This window comes from Triturus cristatus, chromosome 6, assembly GCF_964204655.1.
Source record: "Triturus cristatus chromosome 6, aTriCri1.1, whole genome shotgun sequence".
In the NCBI taxonomy this organism is placed as follows: domain Eukaryota; kingdom Metazoa; phylum Chordata; class Amphibia; order Caudata; family Salamandridae; genus Triturus; species Triturus cristatus.
In genome coordinates this window covers 1596024352-1596044618 of record NC_140589.1, presented here as the reverse complement: position 1 = coordinate 1596044618, position 20267 = coordinate 1596024352, and the positions used below count along the sequence as shown (strand labels likewise).

At 48.9% G+C, this 20267-nt stretch overlaps 1 protein-coding gene across 1 annotated transcript in view; it reads left to right on the top strand.

The window, feature by feature from the left end:
• The window catches only part of PPP1R21 (protein phosphatase 1 regulatory subunit 21), a 395061-nt gene that overhangs the window by 102891 nt on the left and 271903 nt on the right, over positions 1-20267 (top strand). The window contains exons 6-7 of the mRNA XM_085612732.1: positions 17333-17391; positions 18658-18752. Coding sequence (XP_085468858.1) covers positions 17333-17391; positions 18658-18752 — 154 coding nt within the window. The remainder of the gene's footprint in view (positions 1-17332; positions 17392-18657; positions 18753-20267) is intronic.

Below are 20267 nucleotides of genomic sequence, written 5' to 3'. Positions count from 1 at the left end.
CTAGCCGCGGCTCACCCCTCAACTTGTCTATTCAAAACCGTCTTAGGGAACACAGCATATACTCTGAACTTCATCACCATGTCATTTCCCTTACCCCAGGCCCTCTCTACCCTATCACTATTACTCCCAATACCACAACGCAACCCGCTCTACGTATACTCTATCTTAACACCCGTTCGCTGGTCAAACACCAACTGGATATCTTTCTGTTACTCAGTCTTTGCTTTGTCGCCAGAAGTTGGCAGGGTTTGCTCAGACGTGAGTCCCTTGCTCACTTTGCCACTGGATTCAAGCAAGCCTGGCTGAAGATGGCTGAAATGCCAGAAACCGGTCCTAGGAAGCTTGTTTCCGGTCCAGGGAAGACATGGCTTGGCAGTTCGGGCTGGACTGTTCCCATGAGGCACAGGGTCAGACTGATTTGCATATGGCCATGTCTGAACTGGGGTGGCAGAGTGGGCTAAAGAACGGTGATGGATTAAACCCAGATCAGTTGACTGGGGGTGAGTGCTTGCAATGTTCAACACTCCGTCCATCATTTCCTTTGGTTTTTGCTTTGTTCGCCATTAGTTGGCAGGGTAAGCTCAGACGTGAGTCCCTTGCTCACTTTGCCACTGGATTCAAGCAAGCCTGGCTGAAGACGGCTGAAATGCCAGAAACCGGTCCTAGGAAGCTTGTTTCCGGTCCAGGGAAGACATGGCTTGGCAGTTCGGGCTGGACTGTTCCCATGAGGCACAGGGTCAGACTGATTTGCATATGGCCATGTCTGAACTGGGGTGGCAGAGTGGGCTAAAGAACGGTGATGGATTAAACCCAGATCAGTTGACTGGGGGTGAGTGCTTGCAATGTTCAACACTCCGTCCTTCATTTCCTTTGGTTTTTGTCTTAAAAGATTTGTGCAAAACTTCCTCCAGTTCTTCTGCTAAAAATTGTAATCCCTGAGAAAGGCATTCTTGACTAACACTTTTTCTGAGCAGCCTCCACCTTCCAGTTTCTATGGCGTAGGTGCATCTGGCTGCAACAGTGCCAATGCTGAAGCCTTCGGGTTGTCAAACAGTATTTTGGATAAAAACCGTGCCTGAATTATCCCCAGAAGCTGAGAAAAATCTTCTCTTTCCCGAATGCTGTAGGATAAAGTGTAAAAGTCTTCAACTAAAGATTGAGATGCATACACCCCATAGATCTCGGCTTTCATTGCTAGATTGAAGCTGCTCTCATTGCTAGAGTAACGCCAGTGTCAGTTGTCTTCGTAGCACCTTCTACTTTCTTGTCCACTGGGTCTGGAAGGACAAAACCTTTAGAGAGAAAGGAAGGCTTACCCTCCAAATTTGCTTGGAGACTATCTACTATTTGTGATTAAGGTGCTTCAGTTTCTTCCTTTACCAGGGGATAACGCTTCCCCATGAATCATGAAGCTGACACCCTGCTGGGGTCCCTCCATTCTCACTGTAAGTGAGTAGCCAGATCACTGATTCTTTATTAATAGAGGGCACTTGAAATTGCCTAAACCATTCTCCGCTCATGCTCACCTGATCTTTCTCCACAGGCAGCTGTAGATTAGAAGAGAAGTGTGTGACCATGGCTCAAGATCCTCCTCCATGATATATTTCCCTCTTGGGACAGACAAATTGTTAGGAAAGCCTATCTCCTCTTTATACACAAGACGTACAGGAGAAAGGAGAAGATGCAGAGAAGCCAGAGTTGTCTGATCTATGAGGGCCATGGGGAGATACTCCTTCCTGCAGTGGCTATTACATGCATCAGATAAGAATCTCACAGTTGCCTGTAGATCCTTACCAGAGAAAGGAGGAGACTTAGCTTCCTGGGCTCTAGATCCGACTCCTTGTAAAATCTCTCTCCATGGACAGAGAAGAATGAACTTTCTTCTTAATGAGTTTTTTTCATGTTAAAAGCAAGCAGTTACACCACAAGAATCACCGTCCTACTAATTAGAAACTCTCTAGCGTTTCACTTTGGGTCCTCAAGAGGTTGCCCTCTAGACTGCCTGATCTAACACACTCCAGGTAAGGCAAATGCTCAAGAAAACCGTCAGTCTATAAAAAAGAGCCCAAAGAGGGCCTCTGGAAGTAAGAACCTCTGTGCAGAGCAGTCTACATCAGGGAAGGAGAAAAGCAAGAGAGATTGACTGCACTGTAGAATGATCAAAGTGAGCAACTCATACAAAGTTCTCTTCCAGTCCTTCTAATTTCTATTTTGCTTTTCTCTTTCTTATTTTAAAAATTGACTTTTAATATAGTCCTATAGGAAGACATGACCATGGAAACACCAATACGCAATCACTTAAACTTCATAATGAGAGTGTAAGACGTTACCTCACCCACTAGGCAGCACATGATTCTTTCATCTTTAATTTAAATACCATTAGCAAGTGATGCCCTCTGCAGCCACTTACTGACAAGAACGTGGTGAAAAACAACCACAATATGGTCTTAGTTAAAGGATGTGATACCAGCACGATCACCTACTATATGGAGAGGAATCCGAGACTCCCTCTGCAGCCATGTAACCATAGCTTGTGGCTCAGAGCCACTCAAACAAGAAGATCATTAAAAGTGGTTCCAACAACAGGCGCATATATTAGTTTCAAAATAAAAACCACAGCAGCAATGCAGCTTCCACCCTTAAGAGCGGCGCCGATAAAAGCCTCCTCAAGGGGAAATCTGGCTTCATAGCATGTGAGTGCCTCTTTTGCATGGTTAGCCCCCCACGTTATTCCTGGTTTGATGCGGTTTCAAATGTGGTGCACAGGGTCCCTGCCATCCAGGTCCCCTGTGCCAATGTTCTTTCCCAAAAACAAACCGACCCAACTGGTACTTCTGCCTCATGTAAGTGCCTAGTAAATGGTACCCTGGGTACCTAGGGTCTTGAAGCTGAAGAGGGTCCCTTGGGACCCCCTCACTGGGACCATGCCACTGCCCTTGCAGCTTGCATGCCCCTGCGAGGGCAAAATCGACAAAGTTGACATGGCACGCTGCCTGGGTGCCATGCCAGTTAGCTCTGCCTTACAGTATAGGTAAGTCACCTCTCTAGCAAGCCTCTTGGCCCTAGGGCAGGGTGCTCTATACTCCAGGCGAGGGTATATCTGCTTGAGCAGATGTGCCCCTACAATATTGGGCACCATTTCCCAGTGTTGTAAGTGCCAGTGAAGCCATAGAGAGTACATGGGCTGGAAATTCGGCAGCTCGAGTATGACAGCATGGCTTTACTTAATATAGGAGTATAGGGTACCAAACTACTCCTCTCAACAAATACACACTGATGCCAGTGTGGGAGTTATTGCCCCATGTACCCAGAGGGCACCTCAGACGTGCCCCCTGAATCCCCACCAACCCTGGCGTTTCTCTGACCGACTGTAGGCCACCACCAGACATATTTCTGGACACCTGGGTACATAGCCTCTGCTCTCTGGGACCAGAACAGAAACAATGCTCTTCATGGGTAGAGGTGTCATTCCTCCTCCCTCAGCATGGGCCAGTGCTCGAGGAGGGAAGCTTGAAAGGCCTGCTGCCTTTGTAATGCGACCCGCAGCCTCTGCTGGGAGCAGCAGATGGCAGCCTCTGGTTTACACCCCCACTAAGGGCTGAAAAACTAGTGGGAAAATTCGAAAAGGTAGGAGGTGTGCCCACCCCTGCCAACCCCACCCATAAGGTGTGGGGAAGCAAAGTGAGGCACCACTTTCAATCCTAGCCAACTTGTAGATGGGGAGACTGCTCCTAACAGGACTAGGTCTATGCCCCCTCTCATGGGAGGGTGGTCTCTGACCTGGACCTCGGTCACAGGCCTGCACTCTCCCCAACAGCTCCTGCTCTGAGTCACTGCCGCTGATCCCCTGCCTTGGGGGTTCGAGGCTGCTGGCACTGCGTTTTGCTCCCTGGTAAAAGCGTTTCTGCGTGCATCGCTTCAGTTTGTTTTTCTGCTGCAGTTTGTTTTTCTGCTGTAATTTTGTTAATTGTGTTCCATTGTTGGTAATCGTATTCTATCCTCTGTACTGTTAGCCCCCACGCTGTCCCCATCTCCCGCTTCCTGCCTCTGCTGTCCCGGCCCCTCCCCTCTACCTGCGCCTGTTTCCTCCTCTCAGCTGAGCGTCCTCCCCTCCCCTATTAATGCAGACCACTGTGTGGTCGCGCCGAAGGCATGCCTAAGGCAAGTCCGGCCACGCCTGCACTGTGCCCAGCGCCAGACCCCCTGGCCCCCGTGACTGCCCCGACGCCGCTATGGCGCCAACATGCTCCACAAACTCAAAGCTGCCATCCAGGCCACCCCGAAGCTCACCCACGGACCCTTCTCCTGCAGGAGCTGCAGCTTCACCAGCACACAAGCCACTGCCCCACACACCGGAGCAGGACGCAACCATCTCAGGTGCATACTGCTCAACACCCGCTCCGTCCACAAGCACGCCATCGAACTCTGGAACCTTCTCGACTCAACCTTCCCGGACGTCGCCTTCCTGATGGAGACCTGGATGAACCCCTCCTCGGAGCCCGACATTGCCATAGCCATCCCGAACAGATACAAGATCACCCGCAGGGACCGCACCAACAGACCTGGAGGAGCAATCACCATCGTTCACAGGAATACCCTCAGCATTTCGACTAGCACCTAAAACACCCTCAGCGCCGCCGAACACCTGCACTTCCAGATCCACACCGATCCCAAAACCACCCTCAGAGGAACCCTCGTCTATAGACCCCCTTGGACCCTGGCCACAGTTCAGCGACTCCATCACCGACGTCGTCATCCCGCACGCCCTGGCATCCACAGACTACATCCTCTTAGGAGACCTGAACTTCCACCTCAAGCACGCCAAAGACTGCAACACTACCACCCTGCTCGACAACCTTGCCAACCACAGACTCAAACAGCTCGTCTCGACACCCATCCACGCCACCGGACACACGCTCAACCCTATCTTTTCCGCCAGCAACCACGTCACCTTCAGCCACACGATCGAACTCCACTGGACCGACCACCATTGTATCCACTTCACCTTAAAGAAACCCACCACGCACCACCACCCGCAACGGATCCCCCACTGCAGCTGGAACAAGGTCACCACAGACCAGCTAATGTCCACCCTCGCCCGATACCCACCAACCGACACAGCCGCTCGCAACCTCAGGCAATGGATCGACGACTGCGCCAACACTCTCGCCCCGCTCAAGAAACCCTCAAACAGACGCACCGACAGGCTATCTGGTTCACCGCTGACCTTCAGGCATTCAAGCAGACTTGCCGAAGACTTGAGAAGAAGTGGCGCCACGAACAAACACCGGCCAACCAAGCTGCCCTCAAGAACGCCATCCGCAGGCACCACCAACTCATCCGAACCGCCAAAAGGACCTCCTTCAAGGATCGCATCGACAACAACGAGCACAACAGCAAAGAGCTCTTCAAGATCGTGAAGGAACTCTCCAACCCCAGCTCCAACGACATCCCGCCGTCAAAAGACCTCTGCGACTCCCTAGCCACCTTCTTCCACTGTAAGATCACTGACATCCACGACAGCTTCAACACCCAGACACCCCCTCCTGCTCACCATCCGACCCCTGCCCGCACCACATCTTCAACAAAGCAAGCTCCAGCATCAAACCCCAACTCCGGAAGATCTACAACAGCTCCTTCGAGACCGCCACCTTTCGGGAGAGCTGGAAGCACGCCAAGATCAACGCCCTACTCAAGAAACCCAAGGCGGACCCAAAGGACCTCAAGAACTTCCGGCCCATCTCCCTTCTCCTGTTCCCGGCAAAAGTAATCGAGAAGATTGTCAACAGGCAACTGACCCGCTTCCTCGAGGAGAACAACACCCTGGACTCAGCCCAATCCGGTTTCCACTGCAACCACAGCACCGAAACCACCCTCATCGCTGCCACAGATGACATCAGGACCCTGCTGGACAACGGCGAAACCCCGGCCCTCATCCTCCTGGACCTCTCGGCCGCCTTCGACACAGTCTGCCACCACACCCTACGCGCACGCCTTCACGACGCAGGGATCTGGGACAAAGCCCTGGACTGGGCTGGACTCCTTCCTCACCGGCAGAACCCAGAGAGTCCGCCTCCCTCCATTCCGCTCCGAAGCCACCAAGATCACCTGTGGTGTACCCCAAGGATCCTCCCTCAGCCCGACCCTTTTCAACATCTACATGGCACCGCTCACCAACATCGTCCGATCACACGACCTCAACATCATCTCATACGCCGATGACACCCAGCTGATCCTCTCCCTCACCAAGGACCCCGTGAACCTCCATGAAGGAATGAAGGCCATCGCCGAATGGATGAAGCACAGTCGCCTGAAACTGAACTCGGAAAAGACGGAGGTCATCCTCAGCTTCATCCCCTCCGCCTGGGACGACTCCTGGTGGCTGGCCACACTGGGAGCTAAACCGACACCCACCGACCACGCACGCAACCTGGGGTTCATCCTGGACTCAATGCTATCAATGACTCAGCAAGTCAACGCCATCTCCTCCTCCTGCTTCAACAGCCTCCGCATGCTTCGCAAGATCTACAGATGGATCCCTACCGGAACAAGAAGGACGGTCACCCAGGCCCTCGTCTGCAGCAGACTGGACTATGGCAACGCCCTCTACGCAGGAATCACGGCCAAACTCCAGAAAAGACTACAACACATACAGAACGCCTCGGCACGCCTCATCCTCGACATCCCTCGCCACTGCCACATCGCAGCATACCTGAGAAACCTGCACTGGCTCCCCGTCAACAAGATCACCTTCAAGCTCCTCACCCACGCTCACAAAGCACTCCACAACGCCGGACCGGCATACCTAAACAAACTATTCACCTACACCCCGAACTGCCAGCTTCGCTCCGCTGACCTCGCCCTCGTCACCATTCCACACATCCACAGAACGACTGCCGGTGGCAGATCCTTCTCCCACCTCGCCGCCAAGACCTGGAACACCCTCCCCATCCACCTGCGACAGACCCAGGACCTGCTGACCTTCAGGAGACTCCTCAAGACCTGGCTGTTCAAGCAGTAGAAGCACCCCCCCGACCCCCGTCAGCGCCTTGAGACCCTCACAGGTGAGTAGTGCGCTCTACAAATGACTGATTGATTGATTGATAATAGAGGTTGTAGCCACCCCAGGTAAGGACCCTACATGCTACTCCCCTAAAACACATCCTAAATTTAGTATTTAGGGGGCTCCCTCAGACCTGACCCTCAGATCTGCGATGACCTAAAAATAAAGAAGACACCCTGCAGCAGAAACCAGAAGACTACATCTGTCTTGGCCCCAGCCCTACCGGCCTGTCTCCAGCTTCGCTGACCCTGTGACCTGTTTTACAACAACGACCTCCAAAACCCCCGGGAGGACTATTGCCTTCAATAAAAACTCCAATCTCCCAAGGACAGCGGACCTGTTCAGAAGAAACCAATTCCAACGACTCCAGATCCAGGCTGATCAGTATCCCCAGCCCCCTCTCCACCTGACGCCCACGGCCCACGTTTGAGTGATTCACCTGTGCAGGGAAGTCCCCCGAGTGATCCTGACCTCGTGTCCAGCGTTGGCTGATCTCTCCTGTCCTCCACGACACCACCTGCAGTGTGAATCCAGAGGCTCCCCCCAACCGCGACTAGCTCCTGTAAGAAGATTCCGATGTCCAAAGGCACCCATGCACCTTAAGCCCCTGGGCCTTGGTGAGCTGAACCGACGGTGCCCCTATGACCCCCTGCATCCCAACTTACCACTGCTGTCTTTAGTCTTCTTCTTGCAACCTCAGGTGCCACGTTTGCAGCCTCTTTGCCATCAGGAAATTCCTCTTCGAAATTAGGCGCACAACGTTGAATTTGCACCCTGCACCTGCCCACCCCCATGCTGCTGGTGGTGAATGTTTGGCGCTGCTTTGTGGCCCCCCCTTGTGCTTGTTCTAACCCTCACAGCTTGGTCCCTGCAACCGATTTACTTACCTGCAAGCAGTGTGGCCCCAGGCACCCCCTGTCTCCATTGGAAAGCATTGGGTCGAACTCTGAGTTCGAGGCATATGAGCTGTAGATTGCATACTTTTGCATAGATTGCCATCTGGTGTTGGGCTCGGATGTTTGCACTTTGTTATTATAGAAGTCTTTGTAGTCATGAAATAGGCGACTTCTCCTTTGGTTAGCTGTGCGCATGGGCATCGACTCCATCTTTGGATTGTTTTTTTCTGCCATTGGGTTCGGGTGTAATTTACTGCACTCTGGGTCGACGTCATTTCGATTCCCCTTCAACGCGCAAAGCTCTCACCGCTCGACGGTATTATTTTGATCGCGATCTCTCTCCGTGTATCCAGCTCCAAAGAAATTTTTGATTCCGGTCTTTCACGTGGGCCGTTGGGCTGATCGGCGCCATCAACCAGCATATGGAAAGGACTCCATTAAAAAAATGCAAGTGTGGGGCTAAATTCCCACACGCAGATCTCCAAAAGGTCTGCAACCTTTGTCTCTCTCCAGAACACGAGAGTCGACACTGCCAGGCCTGTGACTCTTTCAGGTCCAAGAAAACTATACGTGATCGCCGGGCTCGACATCACGAAATGTCTAGATCAACCGTTTCGGTGCCAGACAACATCTTTGAGGCAGTCCCCGACGATCCAGCGCCAGAGACAGGAGATGAACAAGCCAGCGTCTCCAAAGCCGACGAATCAGACTCAGAAGACCAGACGATTACTCCAGATCAACTGAGCGTGAGAACTGACTTCCAACGCCCCTGCCCGAGAAAACAAAAGGCTCCGGTAACACCTTCACCTTCGAGTCTGGGTCGACACCATGACAATACTTCAAAAGCCTCGCCTCCGGGCCCGGCTCCGAAGCTCACAAAGCCTTCAGGCAGCTCGGGATCGAGCCAGCCACACCACGGGCCGAAAAAGCATCTTTGGCACAGAAACATAAACCCAAGGTACCGTCAAAACGAGACTCTACGGCACCGAAAGCAAAACCCAAGGTACCGGACTCTTCGGCACCAAAGCAAATTCAATCCAAGACTTCTGAAAAACAGCCTAAATCTTCAGAGTCGAAAACTCCACCTAAGCAGAAGGACACAAAAACCCCTCCTAAATCTAAAGAAGACCAGCCAAAGCACCACTCAGAGCCCAAGTCCTCGGCGCCGAAAAAATACAACGGATCGAAGGAACTTTTTCATCCAGATCCACTGGATCCTAAGCAAAAAACACTCTATATTGACCCCATTACCTTCCAGGTCACCTCTAAACCCCCTAAGAAGAGGAAATTGGACACATCAGAAACACCTGAGATTTTTGAAAGTGAAAAGTATTTTTAATTAAAAACGTACTTATCTTATTATGAAGAACTGGGACTTAAAATAAAATACAAAGTATCATTTTATAAAATTGGTCTGGATCTCTTTCTTGAGTCGTGTGTCCATTATTGATCATGTGTGTGCAATAAATTCCTTACACTCCTCTGTGTTAGGCCTAAGGCTGCTCGCCCACACTACAACTAATAGAGCACTTTGGGTTTTGCATTGAGACCTCTACACTTTTGAGTAACCCCTCTGTTCGAGGCATGTGGGCTGCTGAATTCATATCTGTGCATAGATCGCCGCCTAGTGTTGGGTCCGGATGTTTGCACGTTGTTGTCCTGGAAGAGTCTTCGAAGTATCCTGAGATAGGTGACTCCTCCCCAGGACCACAGTGCGCATGGGCATCCTCTCCATCCTCAGATTGTTTTTTTCCGCCATTGGGTTCGGATGTGCTTATCTTGACTCAAGTTAGGAAAATTTAGTTTCAGGCCAAAAGGCCTTTAGTTTTCGTCGGTACTGTTCCCGCTCGGTATCGACAGCTTACTTGCTAGTTTAGCAACCTTATCAACTTTATTCGGATCCGTTTAATCCAACCATCGACCTTACATCGACGATGAAATCGAGGACCCCATTCAAACGGTGTCCTGTTTGCCACGCCAAATATCCACATATCGACGTCCACCCGGTGTGCAACAAATGCCTCTCTCCGGATCAAGACGAATCGAAATGTATGGCCTGTGCCCGATTCCGATCCAAGAAGACTCTCCGGAATCGACGAGCAGCGAGACTAGAAGCGCAGCAATCGGCACCGGCCCGACCAACATCTTCAGCACCGAGGACGAAGATGTTGAAAGCGTGGAAAACATAAACTCCAGCCCCGCTTCCGAACACGATTCCCGATCGGAAGACGCAGATGAAGAGCTTTTTCACAGGGAAGAAGCCGACGATGAGGTAGGGGACTACGATGAGGCCTTCGGGGCCGAAGAAGATAGCTCTGGTGAAGAGCAGGGCCTACCCGTCCAAACGGAGGCTATTAAAGTGCGTCAGTCTACGGCTCCGGTCGAGGGATCGCCTTCGGGCCTTACCCGAGATCAATCCCGCAGTTCTTCGGCCCCGCCCCCTGGCCCGGCCTCGAACATCCAGCGAGAGCCATTATTACCAAAAAAGACTGGTTTCCCTTCAACGAAACCGAAACCACTCGTCGCACCGGTTCAACAGAAACCGAAAGTGAAACTGGCACTGGTCGGCTCGAAGACCTCCACTCCTCCGACGCCAGCCAAAACCGTCGGCTCCGAACGCACCAAAAGGGATTTCGGCGCCGAACTCGCTGCAGCGGATGCCGGCACCGATCCAAAAAGGAAGGCCATCGGTACCACCAAAGCGCCTCGGCCCCCGGCACCGAAGCAATCGGCCCCGACAACCAAGGTTAAAATGGCCGCTCCATCGGAATCCACTTCGAAGGCAGCGACTACGGTCCAGTCATCGACGCCGTCGACCGCTACTACCTCTCCTCGACTCGATGACCCCGTGGCTCCGAAGAAGTCCACGCCTACCTCTACAGAACCACTCGGCACCAAAGAACCTTTGGCGTTCTCGGTGCGACAAGTTGCAGCGTCCTTGCAACGTATCAGAGAACAGGCAGCCCTCCAGTCCACGTCGGGCTCCGAGCCGAAAAAGGCCCCAAAGGCACCTTCGGCACCAACCAACATCACTTTTGGTTTGCCGCCGTCCACAGCGCCAAAACTATTCGAGATCCGAACACGGGTCACCCAGACAAGGTCCCCATCTACTGGACACTCTCCTACTGGGCCTTCACCGTCCCAATTCATCGACGCCGACACCGGCAGGCTCATGCTCTGAAAACGGAAGGTCGCTTCCGACCAGGCTTTGGACTCTTACAGAATCCCTCTAAAGCAAAAACTGCCAGCAGAATCGGAACCAGTTCTATATGAACGCCTACACACCTCCTATCCAGATCCCCAGTCCTTTTCTCCGACGCCCTCCGACACGGACGCAATGGAGGATTACATGGGTGATGACACCACCTACCCCAGGGATATAGATCCAGAGGAGCACCAAGACCCAGATCAAGCTTGGGATGACCCTGCAGACCCGGGTGCCACTACAGATACCCAGGACACGCAGCTTTATGGCGCCAAAACATCTCCCACAGAGGACACCGCTGCCTTCAATGCCCTCAGTGAACGTGCCGCAGCCAATCATGGAGTGCAACTCCACTCCGACACAATTGAGGATGATTTCTTAGTGGACACTTTCGCCTCCTCAGAGAGGACTGTCAAGACTCTGCCCATGTTAAAAGGTGTCCTCAAGCCAGCAAAGGACATTTTCAAGGAAACAACCAGGGCACGGGTGATAAACCCCAGGATCGAGAAAAAATACAAGCCTGCGCCCGGGGACCCGATGTACATTAGAGGCCAGTTACCTCTGGAGTCCATCGTGGTTGCTAACGCTCGCAAACAAGCGCACACGCAGACGACTGGTGATGCTCCTCCCCCGGACAAGGAGTCCAAGGTGCTAGAGACCTCCGGCAAAAGGATTGCAGCCCAAGCAGCAAACATCTGGCGCATTGCCAATACACAGGCGCTCCTGGCTCGCTACGATCGCTCACACTATGACACGTTGGAGTCACTACTCCAACATCTACCAGACGAGTACAAAGAGGCAGCGGAGCTCCTCATCAGAGAGGGCCAACTTCTCACAAACGCATCCATTAAGTGTGCACTGGATGCCGCCGACACAGCTGCGAGGGCAATAAACACCAGCGTAATGCTACAACGACACGCTTGGTTAAGAATCTCCGGATTCAAACCTGAGGTTCAAAATAACATCCTCAATCAGCCTGTCAACCCTGACTACTTATTCGGACCAGAAGTTGACACCACCCTAGAAAAGATCAAAAAGGACACAGACACTGCAAAGTCAATGGGGGCTCTGCAAACGCAGACATTTCGTAGTGGCTCCTTTCGTCGCCCCGGAAATAGGGGAGCAGCTAGAGGACAGGGGTCACAGCCAACATACAATAAAGGGGGCACACAGAGTACCTACGATAAAAACACCAGAGGTGGATATCATGGCTCCAGCACCAAGGGCAGAGGACGCGGTTACGGCAACACCAGGTCCTCACCCAAGAACAAACAGTGACGCCCTCTCCCTTCCCCCCGACCACATAACACCTGTCGGGGGGAGACTCCAGCGGTTCCTGTCCACGTGGAATACCATCACCACGGACAGGTGGGTCAGGGATGTTATCCAACACGGTTACTGTCTCGAACTAACCTCCACTCCACCCACAATACCGCCAAAGCACCGTCCTATGTCCTCAGAGCACTTAGCATTATTGCAGCAGGAAGTGCTAAGTATGCTGCAAAAAGGTGCAATAGAGGTCGTGCCCGTCCACCAGCAGGGGACAGGGGTGTACTCTCTGTACTTCTTAATACCGAAGAAGGACGGGTCACTCAGACCTATACTAGACCTGAGACCCCTCAACCACTACATTCTCTCAGAGCATTTTCATATGCTCACCCTACAGCAGGTTCTCCCGCTGCTCAGACAGGGAGACTTCCTAGCCACACTAGACCTCAAAGATGCGTACTTCCACATCCCCATACACCCGTCACACAGAAAATATCTCCGGTTCACTATTCAGGGGCAGCACTACCAATTCAAAGTCCTCCCCTTCTGTGTGACAACAGCACCCAGAGTTTTCACCAAGTGCCTAGCTACAGTGGCTGCACATCTACGGAGACAGCACATTCACGTCTACCCTTACCTGGACGACTGGCTTGTTCAGGCAAAGTCAGCCCAGCAATGTGCCAGCCACATGTCAATCACCATTCACCTTCTTCACAGCCTGGGATTCTCACTAAATTACCCAAAATCACATCTCCAACCCGCACACGTACAACAGTACCTGGGTGCGACCATAGACACTCTGGCAGCCACAGCTCAGCCAAATTTAGTGAGGATCAACAGCATGCAAATGCTGATCTCAAAGTTCAAACCTCAACACTCCCAACACTCCCTTCATGCAGTTGATAGGCATGATGGGCTCCTGCATTTTCATAGTCCCACATGCGAGACTACATATGCGCCCGCTTCAGGAGTGCTTAGCACGTCAATGGAATCAGGCTCAAAGGCAACTAAAAGACCTAGTGTTGGTGAGCGGTCGGGCATACAACTCTCTGCATTGGTGGAATCCACAAAACCTTTGCAAGGGCCGACCGTTCCAAGAGCCTGTTCCACAAATAATACTGACGGCGGACGCGTCTCTCCAGGGATGGGGAGCTCATGTACTCAATTACACAGTGCAGGGACTATGGACAATACAACAAAAGAAGATGCACATCAACCTCCTGGAACTGATGGCAATCTTCCTGGCAATGAAGGCATTCAAAGTACACTTGTGCAACAAAGTCGTGTTGATCCGGACGGACAACATGACTGCCATGTACTACATACAGAAGCAGGGAGGAACACACTCTCCACACTTGTCTCATCTGGCTCAGAGCATGTGGAAGTGGGCCATTCAGAGGAACATATTCCTCATGGCGGAACACCTCCCCGGCAAGGACAACCAGATGGCGGATCTGCTCAGCAGACACAGCCACCAAATGCACGAGTGGGAGCTACATCCGTCAGTACTCCAACCGTACTTCCAACAGTGGGGTCATCCAGAGATAGACCTGTTCGCCACACACGAAAACGCAAAATGCCAAAGCTTTGCCGCCAGGTTCCCACATCCACAGTCGCAGGGCAATGCGATATGGATGAACTGGTCCGGCAGATTTGCGTACGCTTTTCCCCCAGCGCCATTGATACCGCTGGTGGCACGCAAACTGCGACAGCACTCACTGACACTCATCCTAGTTGCTCCCACATGGGCGCGCCAACCATGGTACACCACCTTTCTTGAACTTTCCGTGGTGCCGCATCAAAGGCTGCGGATCAAACCCGCACTCCTAACGCAGAACCATGGCGAGATTCAGCACTCAGATCCGCAACAGCTGAACCTGGCAATCTGGCTCCTGAAGTCTTAGAGTTTGGCTATCTAAACCTGCCACCTGACTGTATGGATATCATCAGGGAGGCCAGGAGACCCACTACCAGAGCTTGCTATGCAGCTAAATGGAAGAGGTTTGTCATTTACTGCAACAACAATGACATTAACCCGCTAGACGCATCCATTCCAAACATAATCTGTTACCTCTTACACCTATACCGATGCAATCTGGCATACACCTCAATACGTATAAATTTAACCGCAATAGCAGCCTATCTCCAGAACAGGCAGCACCTCTCTTTGTTCAGAGTGCCTGCCATCAAAGCTTTCTTGGAGGGACTTAAACGAGTAATTCCCCCAAGACACCCACCAGCACCGGTGTGGAATCTCAACTTGGTCCTCACCCGACTGATGGGTCCACCCTTCGAACCTCTCCACTCATGTGAGATTCAATTCCTCACCTGGAAAGTAGCTTTCCTAGTGGCAATCACTTCGTTAAGAAGAGTTAGTGAACTCCAGGCACTAACCATTCAAGAGCCATTCATACAGGTTCACGCAAACAGGGTCGTACTACGTACCAACCCCAAATTCATGCCTAAAGTAATATCGCAGTTCCACATGAATCAAACTATAGAACTGCCTGTTTTCGTCCAAAATCCACAAAACGTAGCAGAGAGAATGCTCCATACACTAGATGTAAAAAGAGTCCTCATGTACTATATAGACAGAACTAAAGTCTTTAGGAAGACAAAACAACTTTTCGTTGCCTTTTCCCCACAACACAAGGGCAACGCCATTTCCAAAGCAGGTATAGCCAGATGGATCGTTAAATGTATTCAAATTTGCTATCAAAAGGCTAAACGCACATTAACGATTCCCCCACGAGCCCATTCAACACGTAAGTTAGGGGCGTCCATGGCTTTCCTGGGAAACATTCCTTTACAGGAAATATGTAGAGCAGCCACATGGTCCACTATACATACATTTACCAAACACTACTGTGTAGATGTACATTCAAAACAGCAAGCAGCTGTAGGACAGGCTGTTCTCAGAACTCTTTTTCAGACCGCTGCAGCTGACACTGGTGGCCGCCGCTAATAGGAGGTACTGCTATTTATTCTATGCACAGATATGAATTCAGCAGCCCACATGCCTCGAATTGAATATGCTACTTACCAGTATGCATCTGTTCTTGGCATGTAGGGCTGCTGACATTCATATCGCCCACCCTCCTCCCCGGCGCCTGTAGCAGCTGCAGCTCTCAGAATTACTGTATAGCATGGTCATCACTTTCTGTATCTACTCCATCACTGCCACAATGGCGAAAAACAATCTGAGGATGGAGAGGATGCCCATGCGCACTGTGGTCCAGGGGAGGAGTCACCTATCTCAGGATACTTCGAAGACTCTTCCAGGACAACAACGTGCAAACATCCGGACCCAACACTAGGCGGCGATCTATGCACAGATATGAATGTCAGCAGCCCTACATGCCAAGAACAGATGCATACTGGTAAGTAGCATATTCAACTCTGTGGATGGTATTACCTCCTAGTGATAATATCATATACAGAGCCAGCTTCCTACATAGCGCACCAAATCCAAAGCAGGGCAGGAATCCTTCTAGTATAACAAATAAAGTATAAGTTCCTACCTTATTCATGGATGTACTGGGCCAAGGGGCCACAGCACCCTTAGAGAAAAAGAGTCGCCTAGTAGACTTCCAAACAGCCCTGAGGAAGTAACAAGGGAACACAAAAACAAGCGGAAGTACTGTGATGAGATTAGGGGTTCATGGGTAGATTCCTATATTGTTAACAGAAATAGAGAACAGATTGAGGATAAAAGTGAATAGCATATAGTGAATGAGCACATTCACTCATTAAGTAAAGACTGGGGCAAGGAAGGGGAAGAGTAGGTAATATGTATTGGAACATTGGAATGTTGAGATCTCCATTGAAGACAGTAGACTACAGCGGCCTATATAAATTGGTATAGGCCCGTTACTCTCAACATTTCAATGTCCTAATGTCCTCTGCTTTCTCTTTTACCTGGCTTTCCAAAATATATGGATTGGGCAGGGGAAAGCGAAAGGCAGAGCCGGTGCTGCAGGACACAAGGAGCCCTCACACTTCCCTCTGCCTTAACTCAGTGTCAATGGAGCCTCTGAAGCAGGAAGGAATGAATGCTGCTCGGCTCCTGGGTCTTCCTGGCTCAGCGGAAAGCAGTTTAGCCGACCCAGAGAGAACCGTGGCCTACGTTCAGCCTGCTTTAACAGCTTTTGCTTTGAATAATCAACAATTATTAGCCGTGGCCCTGTGCACAGCTGATAACAATTGAACATTCACAGCAAGAGCTGTGAAACAATTGCTTCAGAGCCACTGAGGGTTTTAAGCCCCTCGTTCTCTGATGCCTTTTGTTTCTCAATGAGGACATTCTGCCCTAATGGGGCGAAATGCTTTAATAGCTTTATAGCCCGCCGTAGCAGGCTACACCAGCCATTACAGACCCGCTCTTGTGTCAAAGGCCTGAACCGAAGATGTGCATGGATCTCTTTTAGAATTATTTGCGTTTTGGAAACAGAAAACCTATTCCAGCCACTTGCTACCAGCTCTGCATAGATATGAAAATCTCCTTTGAAAGCTTAGGTTGATAACAAATTGAAAAACTGAATGCTTTGGTAAATAAACACACCCATGCTGGAGGGTCACCTCAGCTGAGATTCAAAATCCAGTATGTTTGTGGTCTATTGTCAGATCAAATAAACATTGCTATTATTGTTATTGTTGTGATAGTTTTTATTGCTGTGATGGTTGTGGATGTCATTATTCTTATTTGTTGTTATCATACTTCACAAATTTCAGATGCCTTTCAAATGAGAAGTATCATGAGAAGCATTATTGAGTTATTGTTTACAGTACTGTGTAAATGTGTTTCAGCTGGAATGCAAGGGATTGTTAGATATAGGTTAAGTGTAGCTATATTATCTACCTGAATATCTCATATTTCACATACTTTTGTGATTGTTGTAGGTAAAATCTCAGACTCTTGAAAGAGAAGCCAAAGATTGCCGGCATCGAACAGAAGAATGGTATGTCTTGATAGTTTTAATGATTGCTATGGATACTGAAACTGAGTGGTATAAATGCGAAATGTTCATGCTGTAAGCATTCCTTTTATAAGTAACCCACTTAAAACATCGATGCATAGCTCTTTCATATGTAAGAGCGAACATGTTTGCAAACATGAAGAATAAAAATAAAACCTCTAGTGCACAATTTCACACATCAAATACCTGTTAGATATTTGTTGCAAAGGAAAGAGAATAAGGAAATCAAAGAATTGGACTTTTCAGATGTGCCAACATTACTTTAGATATGGTGAAAGCATTCCGTCGAATTTTCTGCATAATGAGTAACCGCAGAGCTCTGTTAAAGGAGGGTAATTGTGAACTGCATCCACGCCCACAGTGTTTCATGACCTTGTTCTCCTGTTAATGTGCAGACAATATTACTTATCTGTAATGCACACATTTGGATCAGCAGAGCATTACATTTTTCTCCTTTGAGGAAATTGTGAGTTGTGGAAGAGGCATAGGATGATAGTAGGTTACTACATGTAACAATAAGAAGTCAGTGGTGAAAGTTGTAATCACCAGAAAGTTATGAGCACCTTGTTACCAATCTCAGTATCATTCTTGTAATAACATTATGCTGAAGAGTGAAGCAACAATTTATACACATTGTATGCCCTTTTAAACTGGTTGCATATGGTAATAAGGCAATGTATTCTAGAAAACCTTGTTCAGCATTGTATAATTATTATAATATACCATATTCCACATGTAAATGATCAGCAATAGCTCCTAGACAGACTGCTAAATCAGACAGCTGTGCCAAATCAGACAGCTGTGGAGTTTCCACATTACGCTTTAGCCGTAGTCATTCTAGGGAGCAGGCTTACTGGAAAACAGTGACATAGAAAGAACATCACTGAACTGTGGTGAAAACCTCAGTCTACAAACTCTGTGCTTATCAAATATCCCTTAACATAGTCTCTGGTAATCTTTTCCTACCGTTGTTCCAGAGCAAGAGGGACATTTATTTTCCAAAGTATAAGCTGTGTCACAAATGATTAGGGTTTGGTGAGGGAAAGGAGGGTGACAAGGACAGAACCAATATGCTCCTTACTTAAACATCATGACTTTCTATTTCTTGTAGTCTTAACATGTATAGAACTGATTTTTTCTGCAGGCTGTTAAATTACTCAGAAATTGATTTTATGCTTTAAGGATATTATTACATGATGTATTTGTTAATGGTGTTATGATGTTTTGCATGATTTTTTATTTGTTTAGTCAGCAGCAGTTAAAGACACTCCATGTAGATTTGAACAGCAGATTGAATGAATCCTTAACTATCATCCATGAAAAAGTACCCTTCAACGATACAAGTAAGTTTAGTATTACATTGTTTTTTAACATTTGTTAGAGCTAAGGCTTGCATGCAGAGCAAGGCCTCCTTAAATTGTATTCTTGTCGGTCTGAAATATTTTAATGGTTGCAAGTTAGTTATAGTAGTGTGTGATTATGTATTTACACATTTTTGCAGTTGTTTTCTATGTTTAACTTTGCTGAAATCTATTTGTCAAACGAAGATCTGGATGCATTAGCTTTGCTCACTATTGGCAAGGGTGACACAATGAAGAAAAACGTTCTTGCCTAAACTAATCTATAAATGTATGCACGTGAATATAGAACCATTTTAATATTTCTACAAGGAAGGTAATCTTGTAAGGCTCTTTTATGATTCAGTCTGAGTATTAACTTCCGGGAATATAGAGATCACAAGTTCTGTGGTGAACCCACACTAGGATTTATAGGGTAAGGTCTGTGGTGATCCTGCACCACAATGTACCAGGTACATGAGCACTGGGCCTTATTTCAAATGCAAGAAAAGCAGGCTCGCAAAATCAAGTGAGGATGGTTTAGGGACTACGGGCAAAATTGCAGCCCGGCACCCACCAATTCCCTCCTATGTTGCAAGGAGAGCAAGGAAGGGTTCCCCTTCCTGTAAATAGCTTGCACTAGCCCTAAGACTGGCTCCCTATCTCTCCACCCCGTATAGGCATCCCCGCTCTTAATTACCACTTTCCCAGAGCAGAATTATCTACTGAATGATGAAAAAAGTCCTAGTTATTTCAAGTTCTGATTGGTTCTCTCCATTCCGGGAGCACAATCTCATAATTGCACTATCCGACTCATAATCTGGCATGTATTCATCTCTGCCAAAGGGTGCCTTGGTTAGTCTAGATTTTAGAGAATGAGAATATACTTTAGTGGCGAGTAATTCTTCTTGAATATGTAGGCGTGCCTTGAAACTATTTCAAAAATGGTATCTCACCTTCCACTTCTATTTTCATCAGTGTAGCGATTATCCCACAAATTACTGCTATTCCTGGACTGGCACAATGGATTGCTTTTCTAATTCTACAATATTCATAAGGCCATACAAACTGAGATATGTAAACTCTGGCATCTATGACCAGTGTGTAGTTGCAGTATCTAATACCTAAAAGTTGAAAAATGAATCACTTCCATTATTCTCTCAGCTATTCAATGCAAGTCTTCAATTTGAATAACTGAAAGAAAATAGAAATCACATCAGTAAAAATTAAAAAAGGTTTGTACTACAGAACAACCATTAAGGAAATGCAGTAATACTAGCAAAATAATGTAAAAATAGGTTTGCTAATGATGCATTATATGATAGTGCAGGCACCTGTCATTATACCTTACACTGGTTGCCAGTGGGAAAGAGAGGGTGTTTAAGGCAATGTGCCACTGTCCCCGCATCCTATCAAATAAAGGCCTTAGATACCTTCAACCACTACTGACTAAATACACCCCAGAACGCAGTCTAAGATCCATGGAGATGGCATTGGTGACAGTTCCAAGAATATTCAGAG